The 27,276-nt window shown below is 51.6% G+C and overlaps 1 protein-coding gene and 1 long non-coding RNA gene across 3 annotated transcripts in view; both read left to right on the top strand.

Annotated features, from left to right (window-relative positions):
• The first annotated feature begins 4,337 nt into the window (after positions 1-4,337).
• The window catches only part of PPARGC1B (PPARG coactivator 1 beta), a 112,400-nt gene continuing 89,461 nt past the window's right edge, over positions 4,338-27,276 (top strand). Inside the window, exon 1 of one of the 2 annotated variants that reach the window (XM_026008788.2) lies at positions 4,338-4,575. In XM_026008788.2, coding sequence (XP_025864573.2) covers positions 4,498-4,575 — 78 coding nt within the window. In that variant the 5' untranslated portion in view covers positions 4,338-4,497. The remainder of the gene's footprint in view (positions 4,576-27,276) is intronic. The other variant, XM_026008797.2, reaches the window with a different exon arrangement.
• On the top strand, positions 7,202-8,359 carry LOC140598668 (uncharacterized). The gene is made up of 2 exons (XR_012001235.1): positions 7,202-7,343; positions 8,184-8,359. It is a non-coding gene; the product is annotated as an uncharacterized lncRNA (long non-coding RNA).

Raw genomic sequence — 27,276 nt, 5'->3', positions numbered from 1 at the left:
TCAGTGGGGAGCCTGCTTCTTCCTCTCCCTCTACTCCCCCCACCCCAACTCTTGCTCTCTGTCTCTCTCTCAATAAATAAAAGTCTTAGAAAGAAAGGCAAGTAGCCCTTGCATATGGGAGAGACAGCAATAGCTGACAATACCTTGGCTGTTTAATGTCCCTCATCGGCTGACCTAGAAGCCCTTTAATCACTGTAGCATATGAAAGAGAGGTCTGCTAAATGTAGCCCCCAAATGTACTGCGGGTTCATAGGCTAACCCTTCAGGAAGAAGACGGCATTGACCAGAAATGCCTTGCTTATGATGGATATTTGAGTGTCAAAGACCCCTCACCCCCAATGCTGAGACCTGAGGATGACACCATCTAGGTGGGGTCTTTCCAAAGGCTCAGCCCTGAGGAGAAGCCACCTGAGCATGACACACACTGGAAGCCCTGGCTTCCAGTCCCAGCTCTGCCACTGAAGGGCTGGGTGGCCTTGGCCGCATTCTCCTACCTGTACAGTGAGGCGGGTAGATAACATGCTCTCTAGTGCCCTGCCACCGTTCTAAAGTTCTGCGTTCAATGAAAGGTGGAGATGGCTGTCAGAATTAACAATACAAAGCAAGTGCCTTTTTAGTTCCTCTTGGCTCCAGTTTCTGCCTCCTGGACAGAAACTGGGGAATAGGTGTGTTTCTGACTCCTTGGCCTGGCTTATAGAATCACAGAGCTGTGGGTGGCAGGCAGGAAACCTCAGTGATTATCAAGACCTATGCCCTAGCGCCTTCACTCTTTCAATAAACGTTCACTAGGCACTGATCATGAATAGAATATAAGCCGGGATGGCAGCTATTGTGTTCACTGATTTATCCAAGGCACCTAGTGCGGTGGCTGGCTATTAGGTGCTCAGTAGATATTGGTTGAACGATAGGCAGTTTCTTGCAGGAGAGCCATCCAGGGGAGCCTCTTAAATGAAGATTCCTGGGTCCATTGCAGACCTACTGAATTATAATCTCTGGTAACAGAGCCCAGGTGACTGTCATGCTCTCCAGAATTTGAGACATGGTCATAGCATCTGAATAAAGCATTCTTCTATTATCAGAAGGGAGGAAATGCTCATGTTTTTAATTTTGAGCGTTTGTCAGTAGTGACTATAATATTCAAATGAAAAAGGTTCATTTTACGGTAGCCATTTCCGTGGAGGCTGGAGGAGTCAGGGCTTTGCCTGGTGTATGCACAAGACAAACTTCCACTAATCTCGGGAGAGGCAGGGCCAATAAAAAGGCAGAGCAGATAGGAGAGAGCCACATGAAGTCCAAGTTTGGCATTATTATTGCCCTTCATTTAGAAGTCATAAAATAAGAAATGTGCCACCGTTCCAGCTTCTTGGGAGTGGTTGGCTGGTGTGAGGTTTTTTAAAAAATTCCTTTCAAGAGTCTATAGCTCGGACCAGGCAGGCTTGGGTTCAAATCTCAGCTGTGTCTCTAACTGCTTATTCTTGGGCTGATCACTCCAATCTCTCCTAAGCTTCAGTTTCCTCTGTTGTCAACTGGACATCAGAATGTCAACTCCTCAGGGCTGTTGGAAATGATCTGAGCTGATACACACTCAGGTGTCTGGCACATGTGCAGTATGGAAAAGCTCAGTTTTGGCTAATATCTATAAATTGCCATCCTATTTGGGCTGGAGGGTTCAGTAGAGGTTCCTTTAGCTCTTTTGTTTTAAAGGTAGGGAAACAACCTGACAGAGGGCAAGCGAATTGCACAAGATCACCTAGTGCCTTAGGTCTCTGGAGAGCTTCTATTCTCAATGAAGTACCTCAACTTCCTCCTCAGACCAGAGAGGGTGAAGAGGCTGAGCTCTGTAGGTGGCCTGTGATGAAAGCATTTTGAAATGTGCTTTTGAAAAGAAAATGACATTATCTCAGGTGAGGTACCTTCTCCTGAGTTGCTTGCCAGCCAGAAGCCTATTCTGAGGAAGCGGCGGTGATTGGTGAGGAGGTCCTTGAAGCCGGTTAATTTGCAGCTCTTCCTTCAACACTAGAGTTTTAAAGACTAAAGCTGCTTTGGGCGAGCACTATCGAGGCCTTTCCTGAGAGGCCCTACCTGGTGCTGCAGCTCTGCAAGGCCAAAGCCGGGAGATGGCTGTCCTTGGGGACTCTTCAGGTCTGGCCTTTAAGCTATGAGGGCCTCAACACCAGTCACAGGCTATGTTGGATCTGGTAGGAACATCTCTGGAAAACTGTCCTGCTGGGGTCCATGGGCAGGAGGAGCAAAGCACTTTGTGCTAATGGTGATGACCTTGCTGATAGTGATGACGTTGAGGGAGGAGGAACCCTCCTATCTGCCAGGTGCAGGGCCCAGCAATTTGTTTTATGTGCACAGATTCATGCAGCCCTCACAAGAACCCTATGGGAAGGAAATGTGGCTCAGAGACATTAAGTAAAGGACCAAGGGGCACATTATTTGTGAGCACCAAGATTCAAATCCAGATCTACTGGAATCCAAGGTAGCCAGAAGCCTGTGAGTGCTGGAAGAAAGGAAAAGAAAGTCCTTCAAAGAACATGTATGTTATCCTCATTTTTACAGATGAGGAAACAGAGGACCAGAGTTTAGCTATTTTTCTCATGAGGTCGGGCACTGTGCCAAGCACTTTACATATATTACCTCTTCCATCATCATAACATCTCTATGAAGTAAGTAATTCTACGACCCCCATGATGTAGATGAGGAAATTGAGGCCTGACACTACATGCAGGGGTTCAGAATTGGGCAGTCTGACCAGGGGGCCCTTCCTCTGGACTTCTTGAGTTGCCCAATACTGAGACAAGATGTAGCACGGCTGGACTAGGACCCAGGACTCCTGACTCCCAGGCTAGTGCTCCAAGGCTAGATGTAGGCTCTCTGTTGGGATTCATTGTTCCTTAAAAGCGCTCTGGCCTACAGCCCAAAGAGTGAAATCACGCCCTGCGGTTCTGGGAACCTCAGACTGGAGAAGGAAGCTCTTGCTCTGGTGTTCAAGTCTGAGCAGGTGAACTGAGGACTCTCCCTGTTTCCTCCTTTGGCTGGGAGGGAGCCCACGCAGGGTGGGCAGGGTGGGGCAGCCCTCCAGAGTGCCCGGGGGTGGGGTGGGGGCAGGAGGCAGGCGTGCCCAATGAAACAGGTCTAAATTTCCCGCCTTTTCGCCTTTATTCAGGCGGTGCCCTCATCTGCTGTCTGGCAAACAAACAGCAGGGCATGATGGTGAGAGTTCAAGGCTGCAGTCTGGGAAGTTTTCTTATGTGTGCAGTGTGTGGTGGTGGTGGGGAATCCAAATCCTCTGGTTGGCACATTATTTATTAAGCATCTATTATGTGCCAGGCACCGGAGACATGGTATATATGCAAAAAACAACAACAAAAAAAAGATTCAGCTCTTGGGTCTTAGAGTCTTAGAGTTAAGAAGACACACAAAGATCAAATCTTCCCTGGAGCAAATGTAAAATGGCAGCTGTGGCCAGTGTTTTCAAGGAAAGGCCTGCAGAGCTAGGAGAGCCCATGACAGTGGGGCCAGACGGCGAGAAGGAACCCCCTGGCAGTCTGAGGGGCAGTGGGAAAGGACGCGCTGAAGATGTGGTTACTGGGTGAATGAATGAATGGCCGCTGGGTAGGAGACACCAGTCTGTGTGTGGAAGCTCCTTGTGAGATGGTTCATGGAAGGACCTGGGGGGCCCCAAGCCACGGGGCCTGGGGAAGCCTGCGTGAGCCTGGCCACCTTAAGCATTGTGGGCCATGGTAAGAGAAGTCATTCAAGATTATGGGCGGCGGCAGTGGTGGTGGTGGTGGTGGTGGTGGTGGTGGTGGTGGTGGTGGTAGGGGAGTGAAGGAAAACTTGAGGGTGATGGCCAAACTTAACAGAATATGGGTCAACGCAACCTTCAAAGAAAAGAAAAACATGCCACCCCCTCCTTGAGCCTGCCCGGGTTTCTCCACCTTTGCCCTAAGATATCCCTCTCTCTCTGGCCTTGGAGCTCAGGTGCGGAACCTCGGGGCCAGTCAGGCCTGAGCTTTGTCTTCCTGCTGCTGAAATGCACCGCGAATTCAAACCAAGTCCTCCGCCTTCCCGGGCCTCAGTTTCCCCAGCAGCGCAGAAGCAGGTTTTCTCAAAGGACCCGCCCAGCGCTAACGCAACGTGATTCGCTCGGGCAGGAGCGGGGGCTGCCCGCATTGCTGCGCAGGCATCGGGCTCCGGGCGGGGGCAGCGCCACCCGGCCGCGGGCGCTTCCCCCCGGGCCGGGGGCTGCCGCCGAGGACCGCGCAGCCAGACGTGGCGCAGTGAGGCGGGGGCGCGACCCCCCGCGCGCGGGCACCGCGCGGCCCCGCCCCCGCAGCCAGCGGCCCTGCGGCAGCCCGGGCCCGAGCTCCGCCCTCCGCCTCCCGCCGGCCTCGCTCCCTCCTCCCGCCTCCCTCGCTCGCTCGCTCGCTCCCTCCCCCCGGCCGGCTCGGCGCTGACTCCGCCGCACGCTGCAGCCGCGGCTGGAAGATGGCGGGGAACGACTGCGGCGCGCTGCTGGACGAAGAGCTCTCCTCCTTCTTCCTCAACTATCTCGCCGACGCGCAGGTACGGCCGGCAGGGGCCGCGGGCCCGGGGCAGGGGTGCTGAGCTGCGGGGCTGCCGCCGCAGCGGCGGAGGCCGGGCGGCGGCGGTGGGCGCCGCGGGGGACGGGGGCTCCCGGCTGCAGAGCCCCTTCCTTGCGCCCTGCGATGCGCTCTGCCACCGAGGCAGGGGGCCCGAGGCTCCCGGTGCAAGCCGGAGCGGGGGGGCGCCACGGCCGCCGGGAGGGTCTGGCCTCGGTGGCTGGAGTCCGCACCCCCCTGCCGGCAGAGGTGGGGGTACCGCGTTTCCTCGGGGCGGTGGAGCAGCGCCAAGGCGTGGGGGACCCCTGGGCTGGCCCTGGGAGTCGGAGGCGCGCCCTCGGACTCCCGGCACTTGCTGCCGTACTTTCACGTGGACTTAGGGCCCCGGCTCCGGCGCCTGCCCCCGTCCCCGGAGTGCCTGGGTCCTCGGGTCTCCGCGCCCCGCGTGCTGCTGCTGGCCCCCGCGGCTCCCCGGCGGCGCCGGCGGCGCGGAGTTTCCTGCCAGTTGCCGGCTGAGGGCTTAGGGGGCTGCGGGGCACGTGGGCATGCGGGCGGAGACGGCACCTTCCTGGTTTCGCTACCGGCGGAGCCCCTCGGGAGGAAAGCGCGGCAGGATGGGGGTGGACAGACTGTCTGGGGGCGCCCGGGTCCCCCTGCGGCGCGCGGCCCCGGTGCGCGCTCGGCGATGCTGGGGGAAGGGAACGCGAGGCGGCGTCCCGGGCTCTGGCTGCGCCCGGGAGCCCCACCGGCGACACGCGCGTGACAGGAGAGGGTGCTCTGGTGTGCCGGGGCGGGGGGGGCTCGAGGGAGCTGGTGACCTGGAGACGGGGCGGGGGGTGCTGCTGGGACGAGCCGCCACCGAAAATGCCTGCGCTAGGCGTGCGCGCCCCCCACCCTTCCCTGGCTTTCCCCACCCCATGCCTGTTGCAAGCGTAAAGTTTGGCCCCATAGTTAGGGCTTTCCCTCCCCGCGCCGGGCTGCGGGCCGCCGGGAGGCTGGGGATGCGGCGGAGGCCAGGAGGAGCCCCCGGATGCGGGCGCGCGGCTGGGCGCGGAGAGGGGCCGCCGGGCGGAACCGGGCGCGGCTCGCGAGGGCTGGTTTGGTACCTGGAGTCGGAGCGCCGGTGCCGGCTCGTTTTGCATAACACTGGGAGGGAGGGGGAGGCGGGGGGGCGGGCGGTGGGAGGAGAGAGAGGGAAACTTTGCTTCTTGCTCTAATCTGCCTGTCTTTGGGCGGCAGCAGCTGTCATGGGACCGGGTGGGCGGGGAGAGCCTTGCAAGCCGACTCCGGGCCGTGAGACCGCGACTCGGAGGGGACGCGGCCGCCGCGACGCCGGGCCCCGGGCGGCCGCTCCCGCAGGCGGCCGGGACCGCGGACAGGAGGCCGCCGCGCGCCGGGGAGGGCCGGCCCCGCTCGCCGCAGACAGCCCTGCGCGGGGAGCCGCGGGCCTCGTGGTCGGTGGCGGGCGTGCTCGGGTGGCTTCGGGGCGGGGGCCGAAGGGCCGGCGGCGGCGGGCGGCCGCGCGTTCCTCGGGCCGGGGCCGGGGCCGGGGCCGGGGCCGGGGCCGGGGGCGGGGAGGGTGAGTGTGTGTGTGTGTGTGTGTGTGCGTGTGTGTGTGCGTGTGTGTGTGTGTGCACACGCCGCGCGCGCCGGGCGCGTACCTTTACCTCTGACGAAACTGCGGTGGAGCTCCCCGGCGGTCACCGGCCCCGCCGCCAGCCCCGCCGCCAGCCCCGCGCCCACGTCTGCTCGGGAGGCAGATCCCAGCCCCAGCGCCACGGCCGCCCGGCTTCGCCCCCCGCGCGCCCCCCGCGCCTCCCCCCTGCACCCCCACCCCCACCCCACCCCCATCCCACCCCCGACCCGGGCCTGCGGGCAGCCCGGGACCCGCGGGACTCGGTGCAGGCGGGACCGAGGTGCCCCTGGGAAAGTTCTGTCCTCGGCCTGGTCTGGGGGTGCCTGAGATAGCCGGAGACTCGGTCAGGGACCCCTCCGGCGAGAACCCGTCAGCCTGCACCCCGGCTCTTAACTCCATCACTGGGGGCTCTTGGGCTCACCCACAATTCATTTTTTGTCCTTTTAGCCGCCCAGCGGGCCTCCCCGGCAGGGATATTTCACCCAGGGATACTAGAAAATTGGGTAATCAGGTGTCAGCAGAAGCAGCGCAGTGAAAGTTAATCTGGGACGTTTGCTTTTTTTATTTAACCACGTGACGGGCCGAGGCTCCTCTGGAGCCGGCCCAACTTGGGAAACGTAATTGATAGGGAGGCTTTGCAGCCACCCCTAGAAGGTTCACAGGGCCCCGCCGGAAGAGGACCTGGGCGGGCCATCGCCTGCCTCCTCATTTTACAGCTGGGGAGAGAGGCTGCGAGGGGTGAGCGGCTTGTCCAGGACCACGCAGCCAGCGGGTGACAGAGCCACCCAGGGCTCCTGACTCCAGGTCCTGTGTGTTACCTCGAAATAGCACTGGACTTGGAGTCAGAAGGCCTGAGTGGAGTCGCCTTCCCCACTCTCTGGCTGGGTGACCCCAGAGCAAGCCATTTTAACTCTCCGAGCCTCCTTTCCTCCATCTGTCAAATGGGGCTGGTGCTGCCGCAAGAGGAGACCGGGTCGAGGTGGTGGGGGTGAGCACTGCTTGCATGCGAGACGTCTGCTTGTTCCTGTGACTACCTCTCTCCTCCTCCAGTCCCTCCCTGGTCCTCCCCTCCATTTCCCCCTTTAAGGGAAGGGGTTGGGAGAGTGAATAAAAAGGTAATTTATTGTCTTTATCCCAAGGACTTGTCTTTGGTGGCTAATCCAGAGTCAGATAGAGGGAGGACTTCTGTTTGGGAGAATTAACTTTTTACCCATTCAGGCCAAAGTTCAGAAATTCTGCAGACCAAGGATTGTGAAAGCTTCTTGGAAAGGTTTGGGGCATGTATTCCAGAGGACTTTGGGTTGGCTTCACCTTTGCCCAGCCTGTGCCCCTTGCCTCCATTGCCCTCACCCACCGTTCCTGCATGGCCTTCTCTAGCAGGCCTTCCTTCCCTGGCTTGCCCTGCTTTCTCTCTCTCTTCTGGTTTTTGTAGTCGGTGTTATACAACCAAGCAAAAGCAGTTTTTCTGTGTGAGTCCTGTGGCCCAGTAGGATTCTAGAACTAGAGTTGTGCCTTTTATCTTTGTGCCCCCTTGGCACCTGCCACCATGCTGAGTTCCTTTGCTCAGCTCTTGGTCTGGGGGTCCGAAGGTGAATTACAGGGGGGATGGGAGGGGGGGGAGCCTCCTAGGCTGGCCCCCAGGACAGCTGGGCAGCAGGCATGGGTAGAGAGGAATGAAGAAAGCTACAGCTGTGGGCCATGACTTGAGCTCCAAAGGCCTCACAGTAAGCCCACACTAAATATGGGTTGTTTGAAGTCACTTGGGACATCAATCATAGATGCCCCAAATGTCAGAGTTGGCAGGAACTTTATGGATCATGTGGTCCAATCTCTTATCATTGAAACATAGTTAGTAGTAGAGTTGTTAGAAAAATACTGGCAAGCATAAAGAAAAAATGGAAAGTATGTAATCTTACCCAAAGGTAACCACTGTTAATTTTTATGTATACTTCCAGGCTTTTCTTTCCCATCGATTCTTATGGATTATATCTGTTACACAGAAATGGAGTTTTTCATTATATATTCATTGTAACTTGGAATCATACTGTTGTGATTTGCTTTTTTTCCCCCTTCCAAACAATATGCTGTGATTGTCTTTCCACATCAATAAATATTCTACTTCATGTCTTAATATCCGAATGGTTATATAGTATTTCATTGTGGGTTGAACCAAAATGTATTTAATCAGCCCTTTGTTGTTAGTCATTTAATTTGTTTATAATTTTTGTTGTTGTTCTTGTAAGCCACGCTGAAATGAATGTCTCTGCATATGTCTTCTTTCGTTCATTTAAATTCCTAGAAGTGAAATTACTCTGACAAAGGAACTATGCAGGCGGTTGGTAAACACATTTCTGGAGTGCCTTCTAGGAGGATTGTGCTAATTTACACACTTACCAACATTGTGTGGGAATGCCTGGTTCCCCACAGTCAGATAACTCTTGGTATTTAATTGTTTTTCATTTTTACCAGTCTGTTCATCAATAAATTCTTTTACCCTTTTGTTTTAATGTGCATTTCTTTGATCACTTGGGATGCCCCTCCCCCCCTAATATGATCATGGGCCATTTGGGGTTCTGTTTTGTGAAATTTCATGCTTGTGAATTTGGCCTATTTCTCCATTGGTATCCTGTCCCCTCATTGTTCTAGACCTGGGCCTGAGTACATAGAGGGGGCCCCATTACGCAGAGAATCAGGAAATGGGTTGAACATCTAATGGGCTACTAGGTCTGCAGTGGTGCTGCTTCCACAGCCCGGGAAGCCAGGGCTAACTTCTTCTTCAAGCCAAAGTCCTAGGCATCTGGAGGGGCAGGTGTAGTACAGCCTTGGCTGGGTGCCTCTGTCCACCCTTCACCTGTGTGAGAATAGGGGGAATAACTTACTCACCTGAGCCCAGAAGGGGACAGGTTTGCTGGCTTCGTCTACCAGAGGCGGGGGCTCTGATTTCACTGGGGGCTCCCTGGCTGGTACTAATGATCAGGATGCCCTCGGAACCAGGAAAGGCAGTGGCCTAGCAATGGGGCCCCAGGGGCTCGTATTTCCCCTCACCTTGGGGCTCTCCTCTCTGCAGCTGGTGCAGGCCAGCCAGAAGCTCCACCATTGCCAGGGGATGAGTCACCCTTTTCCCTCTCTCTCTGGGAGAATAGAAGGAATACTGGTTTGAGTCAGAAGCAGCTTTCAAATGGGGGTTTGGGCTTAGAAGTGAGGTCATAACATGAACATTGCAGTGTTAACAGCTAGCTTCCTCCTGCATCACCCATGACATTTGTGAGAGCATCCTTTAGATGCCATGCACTCTGCCAAGCCTTCTTTTGCATTGTTACATTTTATCCTTGTAAATAGTCTACAATGTGTAGGTGCCATGATTATTACCATTTAACAGATGAGGATTTCACAGTTTCAGAGAACCCACTGGCTTGCTAAACAGTCTCCCTACTCCACTGCCTTGGACTGAGTAGAAGAGCCAGGATCAGAGGCAAGGTTCTCAGACCACATGACTCCAAGTTCACAAGGCAGGGACTACTCTCTACTTCTGTTCATTGTTTTTCTAGCACCTTGAGCAAATGAAGGCACGTTGCATAGAGAGAAGACAACTCATAAAGCCCTCAGTTTCTCAGTCTCTGAAATGGGGATTGTAGCCCTGACTCTCAGGATTGAGCATAAAATAATAAAATGTCTGCAAAATGAGTAGCAGCTTGCTGCTCAGGAAACTTGGAATTCTCTTTGGAAGCACTTCAGAAGGGCAGGATTAAGTGTAATGCAAACTACCCTTCGTGCAGTCTTTTTTATGCAAAAAAAAAAAAAAAGGGAAGCATAATTCCATGTAATCTTTTTTATGTAAAAAGGGGAAGCGTAATTCTTTATGTGAAGGTGAAGGAAACCCAGATAAAGTCATTTGGAAGAGAATGAGCAGGGCCATTTCCTATTTCTCCTCTTAGGTACTCAACTGACAGAATCAACTGTTGCAGAATCAATTGGATTGGATTGCCCTTTCTATGCATTTCCTCTTCTGGTCTAGATCTTTGTCCTTTCACGACCGTGGGATTCCTGTAGTTAGCAGATGTCCGTATCTGATGTCACTCCCTTGCTTACACATCACCCATAGCTCCCCAGTACTTTCACATTAGAGCCTAAAGTTGATTCCCAATGTTCAAGGGCCTTCAGGTACTTGAAGTCAGAGAGGTAGGCCCCTGACTTTTTTCTGATTTGTCTGCTTTCCCTTGGGGATATGTCCGCTGCAGCATAGGTCATGAGTCTTCTTCCTGGAAGGGTAGGCTCCTCCTGCTGTTGTCTGTCTCCTTTGCCCCTGTTTCTTCCATTCCTACCACTCATCCTTCCTGACCCAGCTGCCGTGCCACTGGTGCCACTGTTGTCGTGCTGGCTTCTCCCTGCCCTCTGGGCACAGCTGCTCCGTCCCTTGCGTGGGCCACTGCACTCACTTTGAAGGGGGCCTGTCCGCGTTTGCCGTGCTGGCTGTGAGACCTTTGGTGGATCCCATAACTTCTCCACTTGGATCATTTAAAACTGGTGTGAGAAGTCCACGAACACCTAATGACAAATGGATTTAAAGCGCCTAGCATAGGTGCACCTGGGTGGCTCAGTTGTTGAGCGTCTGCCTTCGGTTCAGATTGTGGGCCCAGGGTCCTGGGATCAAGTCCCGCATCTGGCTCCTTGCAGGGAGCCTGCTTCTCCCTCTGCCTATGTCTCTGCCTCTTTTTCCATGTCTCTCATAAATAGATAAATAAAAATCTTAAAAATAATAAAATGCCTAGCACAATGTGTGCTAGGTAATAAGTACCAAATAAAAGATATTTTAAGTTCCATTAAGTTTAACCACTTAAGAAATCACAGCCTGAAAATTCAGGCTCCATGAGGGCAAGGATCTTGGTCTGTTTCACTCTCCATTTTTCCCACGGGGAATAGACAAGTGCCTAGAACTCAGCCACTCTAAATCCTCACTGAGTGGATGAGTATGCTCGACTGTGAACCTTTTCAGGGCAGACACTGCTCCTCCTTTTGTTATTCGCAGTCTGTGTGTTCCTGAGAAGGGACAGAGTGATACATGCTTGTGAAATGGCCTTGGAATATGCTCCCACAACTCCACCGCCCACCACCTAAATGCATTCACAGCCCCCCTGCACTTCAGGCTGCCCCTCAACCTCATCCCCACACCTGCCCTCCAGGGGAAGACTTTCAAGTCAGCTATTGTGCCTCTGCCACTCACGTGGAGGGTACTACCTACTGCCCCCCCCCCCCCCCCCCACCGCGTCTGCGTGCTGTTGTCCCTACCGCTAGGTTGACAACTCTGGGAGGGCAAGAATTGTTATCCTGAGCTAGCTTTGTGGTTACCATTTAAGTAGATCTTTGAGCAAAAGAATGTTTTCTGTGATGAGGTGTCAGGGTCTCTGAAGAGGGGTTTGTATTTTAAACATTTTCCTGTGGCAAATGTCCAGCACCTACAGAAGGAGCCAGTCGTAGAATGGTATCGTGAATCCCCAAGCTCCCATCACTCAGCTTCAGCCATTTCAGACCCATGCCACTCTTGTTCATCCATCCACACACCACATCATGTCATCCGTGACTATTTCAGTGTGTATTTGTGAAGAGACTTTTTAGTATTAGCACATGGTTTTTCCCAATAACTGTCAGGTTTGTTCTGTTGTCCCCATCTGGTAAGTGCAGAGGGTTAGGTTAGTCCTGTTGGGTCTTGCAGAGTGCGAGGGTCTAACCTGGGATTTGAATGATAACCCCTGAGCTGCTTCCTCTCCTACCACACTTGAGAGGCACATTGGAGAAGATCCACTCTCTCCCTCCTTTTTCCAGAAGAGGGTCACTGAGGCAGAGTTGGAGAAGCCATCTAGCTGGAGGAAGCCCAGGTGCCAGACTCAGACCCTTTCTTTTCCAGGATCAGGACTTGGGGTGGGGGTATCTCTGCTTTGGGGGGTGAGAGTCACTGTTGCCCAGGTGACTGGGCTTTGTGGTGGCTTGTGGGGATGCTGGGGTGCAGTCCACTACCACCACCACTGGGCAGGCCGCATTTGCTTCCTGCTCTCACAGCTCCTAAACCCCAAAGGTCCCCCACTCCCCTTGCAGCTGAGTGTGTTTCTTCCTTCGGTGCTTCATTGGGGTTTTCCAGTAAGCAAGTCAGGGGGACCATAGGGTCAGAAACCTGGGTTCACATGGCTGAGAGGAGGCATCTGACTTAAAGCGCAGAGCTGGGCCCAGCACAGGGTCTGTAGGCCCTTGATGGTAGCTAGACTCCTGGGCTCCCACCCTGCCCTTTCTTTCTTTGAAAAAAATTTCCCCATCTTGCCCATTCTTCAGGGCAGAGACTGATTTGCTGCCCACGGGTAGGGTAGACCAGAGAGACTTTTATAAATGGGAGGGTAAAATCATTGATTAATTATCCCCCAAGGCCTGTAATTACTGCTCAGTCTTTTAGGTAAGAAAACAAACATTTGCTCTAATTATTTGTTTAGGTGGCTGAGAGGGCTTTGAGCCCTGGGGTTGGGCTCTGCTTGAGGCAGCCCTGTGGCCTTGGCATGAGGCTTCTTTGTACCTGGGGTGTTGCATTTGGGAAATGGGACTGACAATATAAGCTCCATGGGAAATGGGACTGACAAGATTCTGGTCCCAACCTGTGATATAGAGGGTTGTAGGACAAGTTGAAATGATGCCTGTAAAGTGCTTAGGAATGTTCAGTCCGTGGGGACCATTGTTAGTAAGAAGAAAACAGACACTTACCATGTAGAGCCTGCCACTTACCTTTCCATTGAGCTCTGGGTCCTTGATCCTGTTGAGGGCCTGTGGTTTCTCTCTCAGAGCATTATGTTTTCTTTTCCCCTGTACTTCTGGGGGAACTGAAGAGGAATCCCATCCAGCCTTAGCAAGGACTGTAGTATTGACTTTGAGAAAACCAAATCCAGTTATAGACGCTGCTTGAAGAGAGAAGAAACAGATAGTGGTTAAGAGCTTTAGAGTTCCACTGCAGAGGGTTTAAACCCAGGGGCCTATCATTTACCAGTTGTGTGACCTTGAGCAAGCGGCTTAACCACTCTGACCTCAGTTGTAGAAGCAAGCTCCTGGTATGGCATCCAGGGCCTCGCATCCAGTACTGGGCATGACAGTGGTGTGCCCTTCGGATGGCTGTAACAGAGGATGGATAACGCTTGGAGCATTGCCTGACACAGAGTAAGCACTCAATAAATAGTAGCCACTATGATGATGACAGTGACGAGGGTGTAAACACCAGTGTAAAACTGAGTTTTCAGGGAGTTGGGAGTGCCGCGCAGACCATCTGACTCAATGCCCTTACCTTGAAGTGAGGAAACAGGCTGGTTTTTAGCAGACCAGCCATTGGCTTCAGATCACCACCTAGCAGAGGCAGGACAGGACTCCTAGCCTCTGTCTGCGTGGGCAAGGCTGGCTCTGGATGGCAGACACTCAACTGTCTGGGACCCACTGTCTGGGAACTCAGCCGGGCGAGCCCTGCGTGTCTGAGATGGATGCTCCCAGCAGCTCTGTAGCCGTGTTTTTCCCCTGTGCTTGCCTGGCAGAGCACAGCCATTTAGCAGAGGGAGAGCTAAGAGACGTGAGAAACCAGGCCCTGAGCAGTTGCAGCAGCCGGCCCACGAGTGGCTCCCTGAGGTTGCCATGGCAAACAGCCTTGGCAACGTGGCTGCTGGAGCCTTTATTTCTGATCCCAACCTCCTCGCAGGAAGTGTGGTACCCGGGACACTGGGGAGGGCCCTGTCTTGGCTCCTTGACACCGAGGATGACCCGGTCTCCGTGCTCTTGGGGATCCCAGGCTGCAGCAGCCACAGCTGAAAACCTCTGCAGGCCTACCCTGCACAGCCTGCTGAAGGGAGCTCCTGGGTATGGCATTTGAGGCCTCAAATGCCTGTCCATCCGTCCGTCTGTATCAGTCTGTTCCTCAAATAGCCTGAGACCATGCAACACTGTATCCCTTGCTGCAGGAACAGAACAATATAATAATTTGAACATGGACTTGGTGCTAGGGGTTCCCAATCTGGTCCCCATTGACTGAGTCAGGCCCCGTGCTAAGTTAGTCACATAAATTATTCACAGTCACATCTAATCTCTGAGGAATCCCATGGAGTAGTCCCCACTCTTCTCTCCGTTTTACAGTTGGGTAGGTTGAGGCTGGCTCCAGAGTCTGTTGTGCTGGTGCCACTCTGCAGTCCTTGCTTCCCTGTACGAGGGAGGCTCTAGAACTGCCATGACGGATCTGCCCTCTCCCCATTCCCCAGCTGCATCCTTCAAGGCCCAGCACAAGTGCCGCCTCTTCTTATTCCCCCTCTTGTAAGTGGGCCCTTTCTGCCCTGTGACCCCACAGTCCTTTAGAGACCTCTTGTGTGCCCTCCTTGTCTGTGTACTTTGTCACCCTGCTGAATTTATACCCAGACCTCTAACCGGCCCAAAACAAAACAGACAGGGAAGCTGGCTAAAGGGCAGAGCTTTGACCACCCTGTTCAGGACTTCGCACTTGGCAGGCAGTGAGGAGTCAGCAAAGGTTTTCATGAATATTGTTATTAATTACAGTAATCATAGAATTACGTAACAGTTAACATTCAATGACCACTTGCTAATCGTAGAAAACAGCCAACATTTGATGACCACTTACCAGGCACTAGGCTGGGACATTAGTTAGTTGGATCCTCTGCCATCTGGTGAGGTTGGGACAACAACAAACCCAAGGTCAGTGACTTGCCCCGCATCCCTCAGGCAGGTAGCGGCAAGGGCGGGACTTGAACCTAGGTCTGCCTGGCTTCAGAGCGCTTGGTCTGAGCCACTGCAGTGTGGCTGATCTGGCTGAGCACAGAGAAAGGACTGGAATGGGGCTGATGGGTGACATCTGCACTTGGCCTCAGCTGGAGGGGGGGTGAGTGGGAGTGAGTGGGATGTGGGAGAGAAGCCACAGAGTGCAGAGGGCTCTGTGGCATCCCTATAGCTGAGATAAGGGGTGCAGAAGAGAAGTTGCTTTGGGGGAGGATTTGTGTGAGTAGACATCCATTTACTCGGGGCGCACTGTGTGCCGGGTTTGTCCCTACCCTTGGCTTTCCCCAGAGCCTTGTTAAATGCAAAACTCTGGTCCGGGCCTGTGATAACCTTTGCTTACATTTTATTCTTTACTGTTCTCCTACCAATTCAGGACCAGAGGTCCCTAAGGAGAAGGACCTCATTGGTCTGGTTCACCATCAGGTCCCCCAGTGCCTTAAGGGTGGCAGGTACACCATAGGCCCCCAGGAAATATTTGTCCACTCACTGTCTGAATGAACAAGTGCTGTGTGATCTTTCAGGAAATTCACCAACCATTTGTTTGGCCCCAAAGGCCTTTTCTCTGCTTGGAACTGTGCTAGGACATGTAGGTGAGGGGAATTGGGAGAAGGGTTGTACCAGTCCCCACAAGGGGCCTATTGCCGTCGTCCCCAAGATAAGCCTTGCACACAAAGAAATCAACGACAAACATTTTTTGGAGCCTCCAGAACTCCCTATCAGAACATGCCTCCAGTGGACAGGTCTTTGTAGAATGTTAAACTACTGCTAGGAACCCAGTCTGTTACAGGGCATTGCTCTGGCCCAACTGGGAAGGGGCTCAGAGCTTTTAGGGTCTCGTGTCTGCAGGGAGGTCCCTGGTCAAATACTTTGCACCTTCCAGGGAGATTGAAACCAGCACCTCACACCAGGATTTATGTCCTTTGCCCATCTGTTTATTCTGGAGGGACTGGGATGGCTAGCCTCACTCTAAAGGAAGGAGGAAATGGCAGGGAGGTGAAGGACAGAGGACAGACAGAGCACCTGGGGACCAGTGACCACACTCTGTAGCCCAGGAGGATTAACTCGGTATCATATCAATCTTACCTTGCTCAGAATCCACTCAAGAACCTGTTCCACACAAGATCACCCCTCACCCTTCCTGCTTAGGGTCAACTGACTCTTCATTTACACACAGTTCTTACAGGTGTGGCCTGTCCTGTCCACACCTCATGACTTGAGTAGCTGTAAGCCAGTTCTATTAGTGTATGTCCATGCAGGCATGGGACAGGGCGGGGGTGGGGTGGTGAGAATCTACCAGAGGCAGAAACACTTGGACCACAGCTCTGCAGGCCACGGGGTCCTTTTCGTCAGGGGCCAAGGAGGCTCCTTGTTGCTGAATATACTATATGCAAGTTACAGAGCTGAGTCATACAGACCGTGCCATCCCCAAGGAAAGGTACATTTCTGCTCAGTGTTCTCTGTTGGAGGAAGCAAGGAAGAGGGAAATACATTTTGGTGTTACCACCTAAAACAGGAAGTCTATCAAAAGCAGGAAAAGTTCCAAAGTTACCTACAGACTTAGCTGACTGCGAGCATCCGTTATTCCTCAGTAACACCAGGTGAATAAGGAGTGAATCTAGCCATAAAAGTTTCTTTATTTTTTTTATTTTTTAAAAAAGATTTTATTTATTTATTCATGAGAGACACACACAGAGAGAGAGAGAGAGAGGCACAGACATAGGCAGAGGGAGAAGCAGGCTCCATGCAGGGAGCTCGATGTGGGACGTGATCTTGGATTCCAGGATCACGCCCTGAGCCGAAGGCAGACACTCCACCACTGAGCCATCCAGGTGTCCCGCCATAAAAGTTTCTTTGAAAGTTAATGCTGTCTCTTATTATGAGATGTTTCTCATATTTTCAGGGCTGCACGGAGAAGTAGGGGTATGTTTGGCCTCAAGAAATTGTATGGCCTGGGGCAGCCCGGGTGGCTCAGCGGTTGAGCGTCTGCCTTTAGCAGGGCGTGACCCTGGAGACCCGGGATTGAGTCCCACGTTGGGCTCCCTGCATGGAGCCTGCTTCTCTCTGCCTGTGTCTCTGCCCCTCTCTCTGTGTCTCTCATGAATAAATAAATAAAATCTTAAACAAAGCAAACTCAAAGTGTTAAAAAAAAAAAAAAAAGAAATTGTATGGCCTTGGGGCGCCTGGCTGGTTCATTCGGTGGGGTGTGCAACTTTTGATCTCAGGGTCGAGAGTTCGAGCCCCACATTGGGTGTAGAGATTACTTAAAAATAAAATCTTAGAAAACAGATTATGTGGCCTCGTAATTAATGAGAGCAAACTGCCTGGTTCGGATCTTAGCTGTGTGATCCAAGAGTTACGTAGCCTCTCTGTGCTCTCGTTAGCCAGCTCCCAGATGGGAATATGAGTGCATCCTGCCTTCCAGGGTTGGTAGAACTAATCAGTGGTTCTCAACCATGAGTGTGTATCAGAATCAACTGTGTAATTAAAAAAAATAATAATTATACGTCTGGGGCTGTCCCAGACTTAGTGAATGAGAATCTTTGAGAGCAAGCCCTTAAGTTTCTATGTTTTTAGAAGGCTCCCTCTCACGACACCCCTTCTTTGGTCCTAAACAATCAGATACTGTTTGTAGAGTGTCTGGCATCCACTCTGTCCTTCCCTCCCGTCTCTGTCCTTTCTGCCATTAGGCCCAGGCCACAGGGTAGCCCTTAGGATACAAATGACCCAAAAGCAGATAGAAACCCCTTTCTAATGGCTGTATAAAGCTGGGTGGCTTCCTTATCTTGCATTTCCACTTATCTTCACATCAATTCTGGGTTGGAGGCAGGAGGAGGGGAGTATTCCCATTTTACAGATGGGGGAGCCTCAGTGGTTCAATAGGATACTGCAGCAAATCAGTTTTCAAATATTGCCTTCATCCCCATATCTGTCTTCCTTGATCCTCAGTCACCTACTCACTCCTGGGCCACTCACGGGGTGGGGAGTTGGGGAGTGGGAAGAAATCATGATTACTTCAAGATGTGGGTAGGTTGAAAGAGGGGGAAAGGAAAGAGCTTGAGGGAATGGGAGCCACCTACAGACCCTCAGATCAGGAAACTTTTGATTTATCAGGATGTTTAAAGGTCAGAGAGTGTTGGTCATGGTCCCAGGCCTTATGGTAGTTTAGGAGAAGCAATGGGATTTGAACCTACTTCTGATGCCCAGTTCACTGTCCTCCCAGCTATATGAGCTTCTTCTATGGAGTGGACAGAGTGTAGTTCGAGTGATAATAAAAGTAATCTTTGAGGTAGTGTAGTGAGGCCTTTGCAAGTATTGTTCGCTCTGCCAGGAATTCTCTTCCCAGGCATCATGGCTTGCTGTTCCCTCTCCTCTCCAGATCTGCTGAGACATCATGTCCTCAGAAAGGCCTTCCCTGATCCTCCAGCCCTGATTTCTATCTATCCTAGCACATGTTCTCTCTTCTTTAAGATATGCGCCACTCCCAGCTACTTTTGTATTTATGATTTTGTACTCATTGGTTGCCTGTTGTCCTGTGGGAATGGAAGGCTCCATAAGGCTGGACATCGCCTGTCTGGTTCCCACTGTATCCCCAGAACTTAGCCCAGGGCCCAGCACCTGATTGGTACTCACTGAATGTGTCTTGAATGAATGAATGAATGAATGAATGAATGAATTTGCATTAAGCCCTTAATCTGTACCAGCCCCTGTGGTGAGCTCACTTTGATTCTCCCAACAACCCCTGGAGATGAAGCCCCATTCTTCAGGTGAGGGACCTGAGGCTCAGAGGGTGAGTGGTGGGGCTAGGGGATATAGCTCCTTTTTTTTTTTTTAAAAAAAGATTTTATTTATTTATTCATAAGAGACACACACACACAGAGGCAGAGACATAGGCAGAGGGAGAAGCAGCCTCCATGCAGGAAGTCTGATGGGGGACTCGATCCTGGGACTCCAGGATCATTCTCTAGGCTGAAGGCAGGCGCTAAACCGCTGAGCCACTCAGGGATCCCCAGGATATAGCTCCTTTGCTGATCAGGCCTCTCCATCTGGGGCCCCACAGATGAGTGTGACCAGCCCCCTGTCCCCTAGGAGTCCTACCCCAGTGTCCCAGTGACCTCCTACCACTTTCTCCCTAGGGTTGGGCAACAGCCCTTCTTTGTCCCGTGGGTACAGTTGAGAGTACCTGCTCAGCAGCACCCCGGGCCTCCACCTTCTCCAGCACTTGCTCTTTGTCCTAGTGGCTGAGGGAGCAGCTGCCTGACTTGGACTTTGTGGATCAGCCACCGGCGGGAGTGTGGGGGTCTCCTGTTTCTGGGTGTGGGGGTGGGCGTGGGGTGGTCTGCAGGCTGTGCAGTGTAGCCCGTGGACCTAGAGGACAGTGGTGGGATCTTGCCAGAGGCTTTTCTCCCTAGAGCCCCAGTTGGCCCAGATTAATGGACCAAGTCATGGGGGAGAGCAGAGTGGGCTCAAGGATGAGTTGAAAAGCATGAGAGAGGGAGGAGGGAGATTTAGAATCCACCCCAGAATGAGGAGGAAGGCCTCCTTTGCTCAGATGGCCTCACAGTAAATTTTCAGCGATCTACCTGTAGGACAATGAGAGAGGAGCAGTATCAGCTGCTGCCAGGTGGTAGACTCAGCCTGGGGTTTGGATTTTGAGGGTCAGCAGAAGGCAGACTTGAACAGACATTAGTTAAAATGGGAAATTTGAGTCAGTCTGGGTCTAAGATCTTTAGCAGCTGAGTGATTTAGAGCATGTTATTTAAACTGCCTGGGCCTCAGTTTCCTTATCTGCAAAATGGGATGAAAGTATCTCAGTGGGAGGTTGAAATGAGAAGGTAATAGTGTTTGAAGAGAGTGCTGTGCCTGGGTGGTGTTATTATTAATAGCAGTGACAGTCAGCGCGACTGCTTGGTTTGATGACAGACTGGTGGAGGATACTGGACGACCCTATGAATTACAGACTGCAGGTTATCATTCGATGCCTCTTTTTCTCTCCATGCAGCAATCATTCCCTCTGTGTGGGAAGCTAGGATCACAGATTTGCATAAGCCCTGCTCCCTGGCCTGGGGAGAACCAAGCTGCAGATGGCCATGGAGGGTGGCCAGTGCAGAGGGAGTGTCCAGACAGTCTGTGTAGCAGACGGAGTGTGGAGGGGTGAGCTGGAGCTGGCTGACATGGTGGGGAGGGGCATCCCAGGGAGAGACCAGCCTGTCATAAGGCCCTGGATGTCCTGTGGCTGGTGAATGATTAGTGAGTGACTCGGGGGAGACAGAAGCTCCCTTCCTACCGTTGGAAGATTTGAGCTGGCCAGAGGACTCTTGGTGAGGGCAAAGAACATAAGGGATGGTCCAAGTGTCTGGAAGACACCCAATAGGAGCAAGTAGGAAGACACACAAGTAGGGTATTTCCAGCCTGGGAAACTAGCGGGAGGCTGCTGGGGGGCATGGGGAGGGCTGAAGAAAGGTGGCTAGGTTTTCTCTGGGCCTCACAGGCAGGTGGACTAGTGGTATCACCCTGTGGTCTGTGCAGGCATGCAGGCCCTAGGCATGGAGCAGAGACACAAGGCTGGGGCATAGCTTCTCACCTGCAGTCCTGATCAGAGGCCTTTGTCTGATAAAGCAGCTATCCCTGTTGTGGTGGGGCCAGGCCCCACACACCCACCAGGTACTTGCGGGGCAGAGAGAAGGTTGGTAACTTTACAGAGTAGACCTTGAATAGATTTAATGATGATAATGATAGGTATTGCCATAGTAATAATTACTGTTACTCTTTTTACAACTTACTGTTATCCCTTTTAGCATACTACTGTGAAATTCTCAGGGTATTTCACATCCATAATCCATGTCCTCAGGAGGATTTTCTTGTCCATTTTACAGATTAAGAACCTGAGGCCAGGGATGTTGAAATGTCTTGCCCAATAAGGTCACCGTTGCAGGCACTTAGCAGGAATGTGGGACTTGTGCCCCCCTCCACCCTGAGGGGAAAGTGGATTTGGAGGGGCCCACAAGACCCACCTGGTCAGGAAAGGATGGTTTTGGAAAGGGCCTCTCAGCGCTTCCTGTCTGTGCCTTGTCTTAGACTGAGTTCCCAGGATTATTTTGAATTCTCCTTGGAGCGGTGATCCCCAGTCTTCTGGGAGTTGCAACATCCTTCCGTGTTAGGATTTTGCAATAGTTGCAACTCCCCCTCAGAAAAGTCTAATTTCCATTGATTCCTCTAAGTTAGAGTTAGGGAAGAGGGTTGTTTATAGAGAAGCTCGTACAGGCGCCTGGGTGGCTCAGTCGGTTGAGGGTCTGACTCTTGATCTCCGCTCAGGTCTTGATCTCAGGGTTGTAAGTTCAAGCCCCAGGTTGGGCTCTACTCTGAGTGTGGAGCCTACTTGAGAGAGAGAAAGAGAGAGAGAGAGAAGTTTGTAACTGCACTGGAGATCAGTGCCGTGATGATGGCATTGTACTTGGAACTCTGGGAAGAAGGTCTGGGTTCCATCCCTACCTGTCCCTCTTTGCTCTGTGACTTGGACAAGTCTGGCCCCCTTCTGGGCTCTGAGTTTCCCTATCTCTGCCATGCCATGACTCATTTTCCTACTGTGGGGGCTGTCTTACCAATTCTGCTTGGGGCGGAACTGCCAGGTACTGGAGAGAGATGGAGAAGGTTTGTTCCTGGAGACAGATGGAACTAGGCAACCTGTCACATCTTAGGCGGGCAACATGATTTCCCTACATCCAGTGAGCAGAGCCTGTTGCAGGTTCTTAACTTCCCCGGTTGTGTCCCTTTTTCTGGTGACAGGTGCTGACTTCTCTTTGAACTGCAAGTTGGAAGAAATGTATCATGGGATCATGTGTCTTAAATGTGTGGGTTTGGAAGGAGGAGAAGGCAGAGGAGGAGGAGGAACTTTAGGCAAGAGAATCCCCGATTTCCAACCTCCCCAGTGAATCACGGAACACTGGGATAAGTCACTCACGGGGGTGGAAAGATTGGGTGAAAATTAGGAACTTTGGGCCAGGTTTTTTCAAAGGAGCAAATTATTCAAAATCCTCTACCAATAGATTATATCTAAAATTGATTTCTTCCCTTTTTTTTTCTCTCCACAGTGCTGTTTTATCCATCTTGAATGCTTTTGTGATCTATAAAACTGTCTTTGAGCTCTCTCGGTTTCAGTTAAGGAAGATTTTAGCTGGGGAGAGGGAAGGTGCCAGTGAGTTTTGAGATATTTGTGGGGGTCTGTGGACCTGGCCGTGGGTGCTCTTTGAGGCTCAGATGGCCATCCCTGGGCCTTGGGCCCTGGGCCCTGGTGTCTTAGACGCAGAGCTCCTGCCGGCTCAACCACAAAGTCTGCAATTATTTAAGGAAAGCTCGCATCAAGTGGAAAAAGAGCGGACCACACTACCCGAACCATGTGGCCAATAGGCAATTCAACACCAGAGCTACCCAACCCCCTCAGGCCCTCACCAGCTGCTGGATTTTGCAGCCCCGTGGATTAGGTGACTGCCTGCCTGACAGGCAGGTCCATGTGCACAGGGTGGGTGCCCGCACAGGCGGCCTGGCTCTGCGTCAGCCGGGGAGACTGGATCTGCCTATATCCAGGGGAAGCTCTGCTCTGAGCCTCACAAAGCAAGTTAATTTAAAAGCCCCCCCCCCCTTTTTAAATAATAAAGGAAGCAAAAAGTGATGAGATTTAAAACGATTTTATATGACTGTAACTCGGACATTTGTTTGATTGCTCCATAATTTGCTGTTAACCCCAAAAGATTTTGGAGAGATACCTTCCTGCCTTAAATTCCTTTTTTCATTTTATATTTTGTTTGTTGGTTCAACAGATATTTTATACATATATTTTAAATGAAAATTAAAATTTCTTCACCAAGAATTTTTTTTAAAGTAATATTTAAAAAATTTCCAATGTTTGGAATTAACTCGTCAGAAAAAAACGAGGTCACTCCCACCTTGTCATCTCTTATCCATAAGAAACAACCAATCTTAGCAGTTTGGTGTGTTTAAATGCCTTTCAACTGAATACGAGATTATCTGTTTTATTTTCATATAAGTTGTATTTTCTCGTTATGAATAGGTGGCAGGTATTAATTTATTGAAATTTGAGAGAATAGAAATAAGCAAAAAAAAAAAAAAAAAAAAAAGAAAAAGTTATCCCAGCACCCAGAAATAACCAGTCAAAAGCAGTGCTTTTTTTTTTTTTTTTTTTCCTTTCAAGTAACATTGTAGGTTCCACCTGCAGCCAAGCTGCCCTCCTTGGGCACACTTTCCCTGCCTTTCAGCTGGCATTTGTGAGCTGATTTCTGCCTGTGACCTTGAGAGGGAGAGAGCCTCAGCTCCAGGCCTGGTGTAAAACTGCCGCCCACCATGTGACCTCTTTCAGCCTTTCATAAATGGGAACAATCTGTGCATTGCTGTGAAAATGCACATATCATGGATTTCAAAGCTAATTGCAAGTCATAGAGTCATAAACAGATACAAGGCCACCACAGCGACTGCTATTGTTTTAACTCCAGACAGTATCAGGTTTGGACAATCTTTGATTACCTCCAAATATTGCATGTGACCAAGTGCTATTATACTCCAAGATTTGATCACTCTGAGGCTTGGCTCCTCGTTCACACAGTGTGTGCGGCATCTGTCTATATATACATTTGTTAACATGAACAGAGCACGATTAACACCCTTGCCGGTAGGAAAGGTATTCCAACACAGCCTTCCTGATTTAGAATCTATTACTCAGCTGGGCTGTTTGAAGGGTTCACTGATCCCTCTTGTGATTCAAGCTGCACTTGGAGCCCACGCAAGGGGAGGAGATGGGTGGGGGTCCCTGGGAGCAGGGCCCCAGGAAGATGCAGCTGCTTGACAAGTTCATTTTGTACTTGACAAGTTTCATTTTCGTTTCAACATACAGCCCTGTTCAACGGGAAACAGACAATAGACCTACTTTTGCATTTCTTTTGAAGAGGTAATACGGGAGCCTCCTTGAGGAAACTGTCAAAGTTACAAATGGAAGTCATCTCTCCCATTTTTGTGTCCCTATCCCCCGAGGAACCCCACTACCAATTTCTAACATGTTCTTCCCAGAGATAAACCGTGCAGACACCAGCATATGCAGGGTCTTGCTTCCTACCTTCATTTTTTGCACCGATGGTAACAAGCTAAAAACACTGCCGTGCCCCTTGCTGTATTTCACTTCATAGTGTATCCTGATGGTCATTTCATATTAGTACATTAAAAAAAAATCTACTTCATTTTTTTGGCTTGATTGTAGTGGTTTAACCAGTTCTCTGTTGAGCGTTTAAATTGTTCCTAATTTAGCGCTGCTGCTAGTCTGCAGTGAACATCTATCTTTGTGTGAGCGTCATTTTGCACACTTGTGTGATGGATGTACGGGAAAAATACCTCCCAGGGGCAGTTGCTCAGTTAAAGGGTGTGTGCGTTTAAAATTTTGATGGCAGTTGCCACATTCCCTTTCATGAAATTTTATCAGTTTTAGATTCCTACAGAGATGAATAAGACATGCTCGTCTCCCCACACCTTCTCCAACACAGCTTGGCTTTAAACTTTTTTGATCTTTGTTAATCTGGTGTGTCTTTGGAGTTTTAATTGCAGACTTTCTCTCCTGGTTAAGAGTCACTCGTGTTTCCCCTCCAAAGAACTGCCTATTGTGTTGTTAATTTTTTCCTCCTTGATTTACATGGGTGTGCTTGTTTTCCCTTACTTACCCTCACAATACCCCCGGCGTCGTCTTGGGCTCCAACCTCCCTCAGGCAGACTGTTTGGAGGAGAAAGCCCACAGGGCTAGAGTCACAATCCAGATCCTGGTGCTGCTGCCTTCCTGCTGTGTGACCTTGACTGAGTCACTTAAACTCTGAGTCACTGCTTCCCACCTCGTAAGTGAGGATGTTAGTTCAACAGCAGGATGTTGTTGGATGGATGAGATAATCAATGTAAAAGTGTTCTATAAACCGTGGAAAGCTATAAAAACACAATCTTGCATTAATAGTGACTTAGTTGCAAGTGAGTGCTAGAGTTTAGATTCCTACAACTTTAGAGGCCAGTTGAGTCACCTGGTTAAACCTGGTGCGGTAAGGGAGGCACAGAGAGAATGGACCTGCCAGAGTCATAAGGCAGTGGGGTCCTGGGTTGTCCTGCGGTTTCCTCAAGAGCATTCTGATTTTTATATTAAATTATCCGAACTTCCACGTGGAAATGCAGTGTGGCTGAACCCCAGGAGGCCATACCTCAGAACTGAAAAATCTCTAGATGGGCTCCCATTTCTGCCAGCTGTGAGTTACTGCCCATGCACCAGGTGACTTCACCTTTTGGGACCACAATAGCCTTCTCTGTGGAGGGCAGAGGGCTGCGGAGGGATTGCCGAGACCACAATGGTGGGGCCCTGCCCGTCTAGCACCTGATGGGACTTGGTAAATGGTGTCATTATTGTTGTTTGGCTTCGCAGGAGGTGTGGCCGCCAGGGAATCAGGGAGCCAGGCTCTGATGCCAGACACCTGGGGTTCAAGGCCTTGCTCTGCCCTGCCTTGCTGGTTGGGCATCTTACTTCACCTCTCTGAGGTAATCATAGGAGTCCCAGCTGCAACGCTTTGGTTTGAGGAATCAGTGGACTTTGAATACAAAGTGCTTATCACGTAGGAGGCGTTTATAAATAAGTAACGAAAAAAGTACTTTGCTGAAGTGCCTGGATGCGGTGGCAGTGGCCCAGATGTTGGGGTTTAGCAGAAAAGAAGAAGGGTTCCTGGCTTCGGGGAGCTTATGTCCTAGATTCTTATTCATGTTAATTGTTGTTCTCATCATAGTAACGGCAGCGTGGTCTGGTTGGTGTCCCTAGACTCTGCTTGGCCTCTGTCTAGAAGCTCTAGGACACACACTCTGAAGGGACTTGGGGGGTTTTCCCTGCTCCTGTAGACTCTGCAGATGACTTACTTCCTATGAGATGCTCTTTTTCCATAGTTATAGGGAACTTGACTCAGCCTGCCACCCTCATCCCCTCACAAGGGCGGGGGGCTGAAGCCTTTTGGTCTAGTGGCTTGTTTGACCAAGACTAGACCTGGCTTCCTGACCCCTCAGCCTGGGTCTCTTTGCTTCATTCATTGTTCGGCCATGGGAAGCTTCCCTCTCATCCAGCCCATATTTAAGTCCATTTCCTTTGTGCCAAACACTGGATTTGGGCCTGGGGGCACAGCAGTGAGTCCAGTCCTGCCCACTGGGAGCTGGCATAGGGTGGCAGGAAACAAGATGATTTCTGCTAGCGATGAGCCCTGAGAAGAGAATCAGTAAGAAAGACAAGGACATCCAATGGTGGTGTGTGAGCTACGGTAGAAAGGGTGGTCTGGAAGCCTGTCTGGAATGACATTCATGCTGAGGCTGAGAAAGCAGAAAGAGAGCAGGTTTCTGGGAAAAGGTGTTCTAGGCAGTGGGAACAGCAAGAGCAGGGCCTTGTGAGGCAGGGCTTGTCACTCACAGAATGCGCCCACTGCCGGTGCAAACAGGATCCAAGGGGAGACCCTATAAACACAACTGGTGTGTTGGAGCATCTTTTCAGAGCAGGCGGTGAATTTGTTATCAATCAGAGTGGGCCCTGCCTGAGGGGATCACTGCGTCTGGTTGGGTGCTGGGTGCTTGAGTGAGCAAATGCATTTTCGACCGTGGCTTGAGCTTCAGTATTTGTTTGGAATGAATAGAATCCACCAGGCCTTCAGCAGGGGCAGAATCAAGGCATTCCTGGATTCCGAGCAGCCCTGGCAGGCCCTCCTAACAGATGAGGACTTCCTCGCCGGCTCACCACCTAATGGTGTCAGCACCCACAGTCACCGTCGGCAAAGTCAATTTCCACTCTTGGATCTGCGATTTAACGCCCGGCTGCGCAGAGAGCTGCAGAGAGCTGAGGTCAGGGAGCTAATTGGGTTGCTTCATAAGAGGGAGGTTCTTAGGATTGGAATATCTGGGCCTGGGGCAGGGTCACAATGCAGAGAAACCAGCAGGGCTGGACTGGGGGGGCTGGGCTGGCTGGAGCCACTGGTAACAGAGCTGAAGTGACAGGGATTAATTAACATGGAGGGTCTGGATGCCCAGGGACGGCACTCCTCTGGGGGTTTATGTTCTAGAAAAAAGGCCAGGTGGGCAGCCTGGGGTATTTTCTGTCCTGGATTAATCTTTCCTAGCAACAGCCTGGGCAGTGGGGACCTCCTCTTCTTCTCGCGCCCTGAGACCATGACCCTCGTCCTGCATCCCACACATGTA

Source organism: Vulpes vulpes, chromosome 4 (genome assembly GCF_048418805.1).
Source record: "Vulpes vulpes isolate BD-2025 chromosome 4, VulVul3, whole genome shotgun sequence".
In the NCBI taxonomy this organism is placed as follows: domain Eukaryota; kingdom Metazoa; phylum Chordata; class Mammalia; order Carnivora; family Canidae; genus Vulpes; species Vulpes vulpes.
The sequence above is the reverse complement of the archived record's forward strand: the minus strand, read 5'-3'. Positions and strand labels throughout refer to the sequence as shown.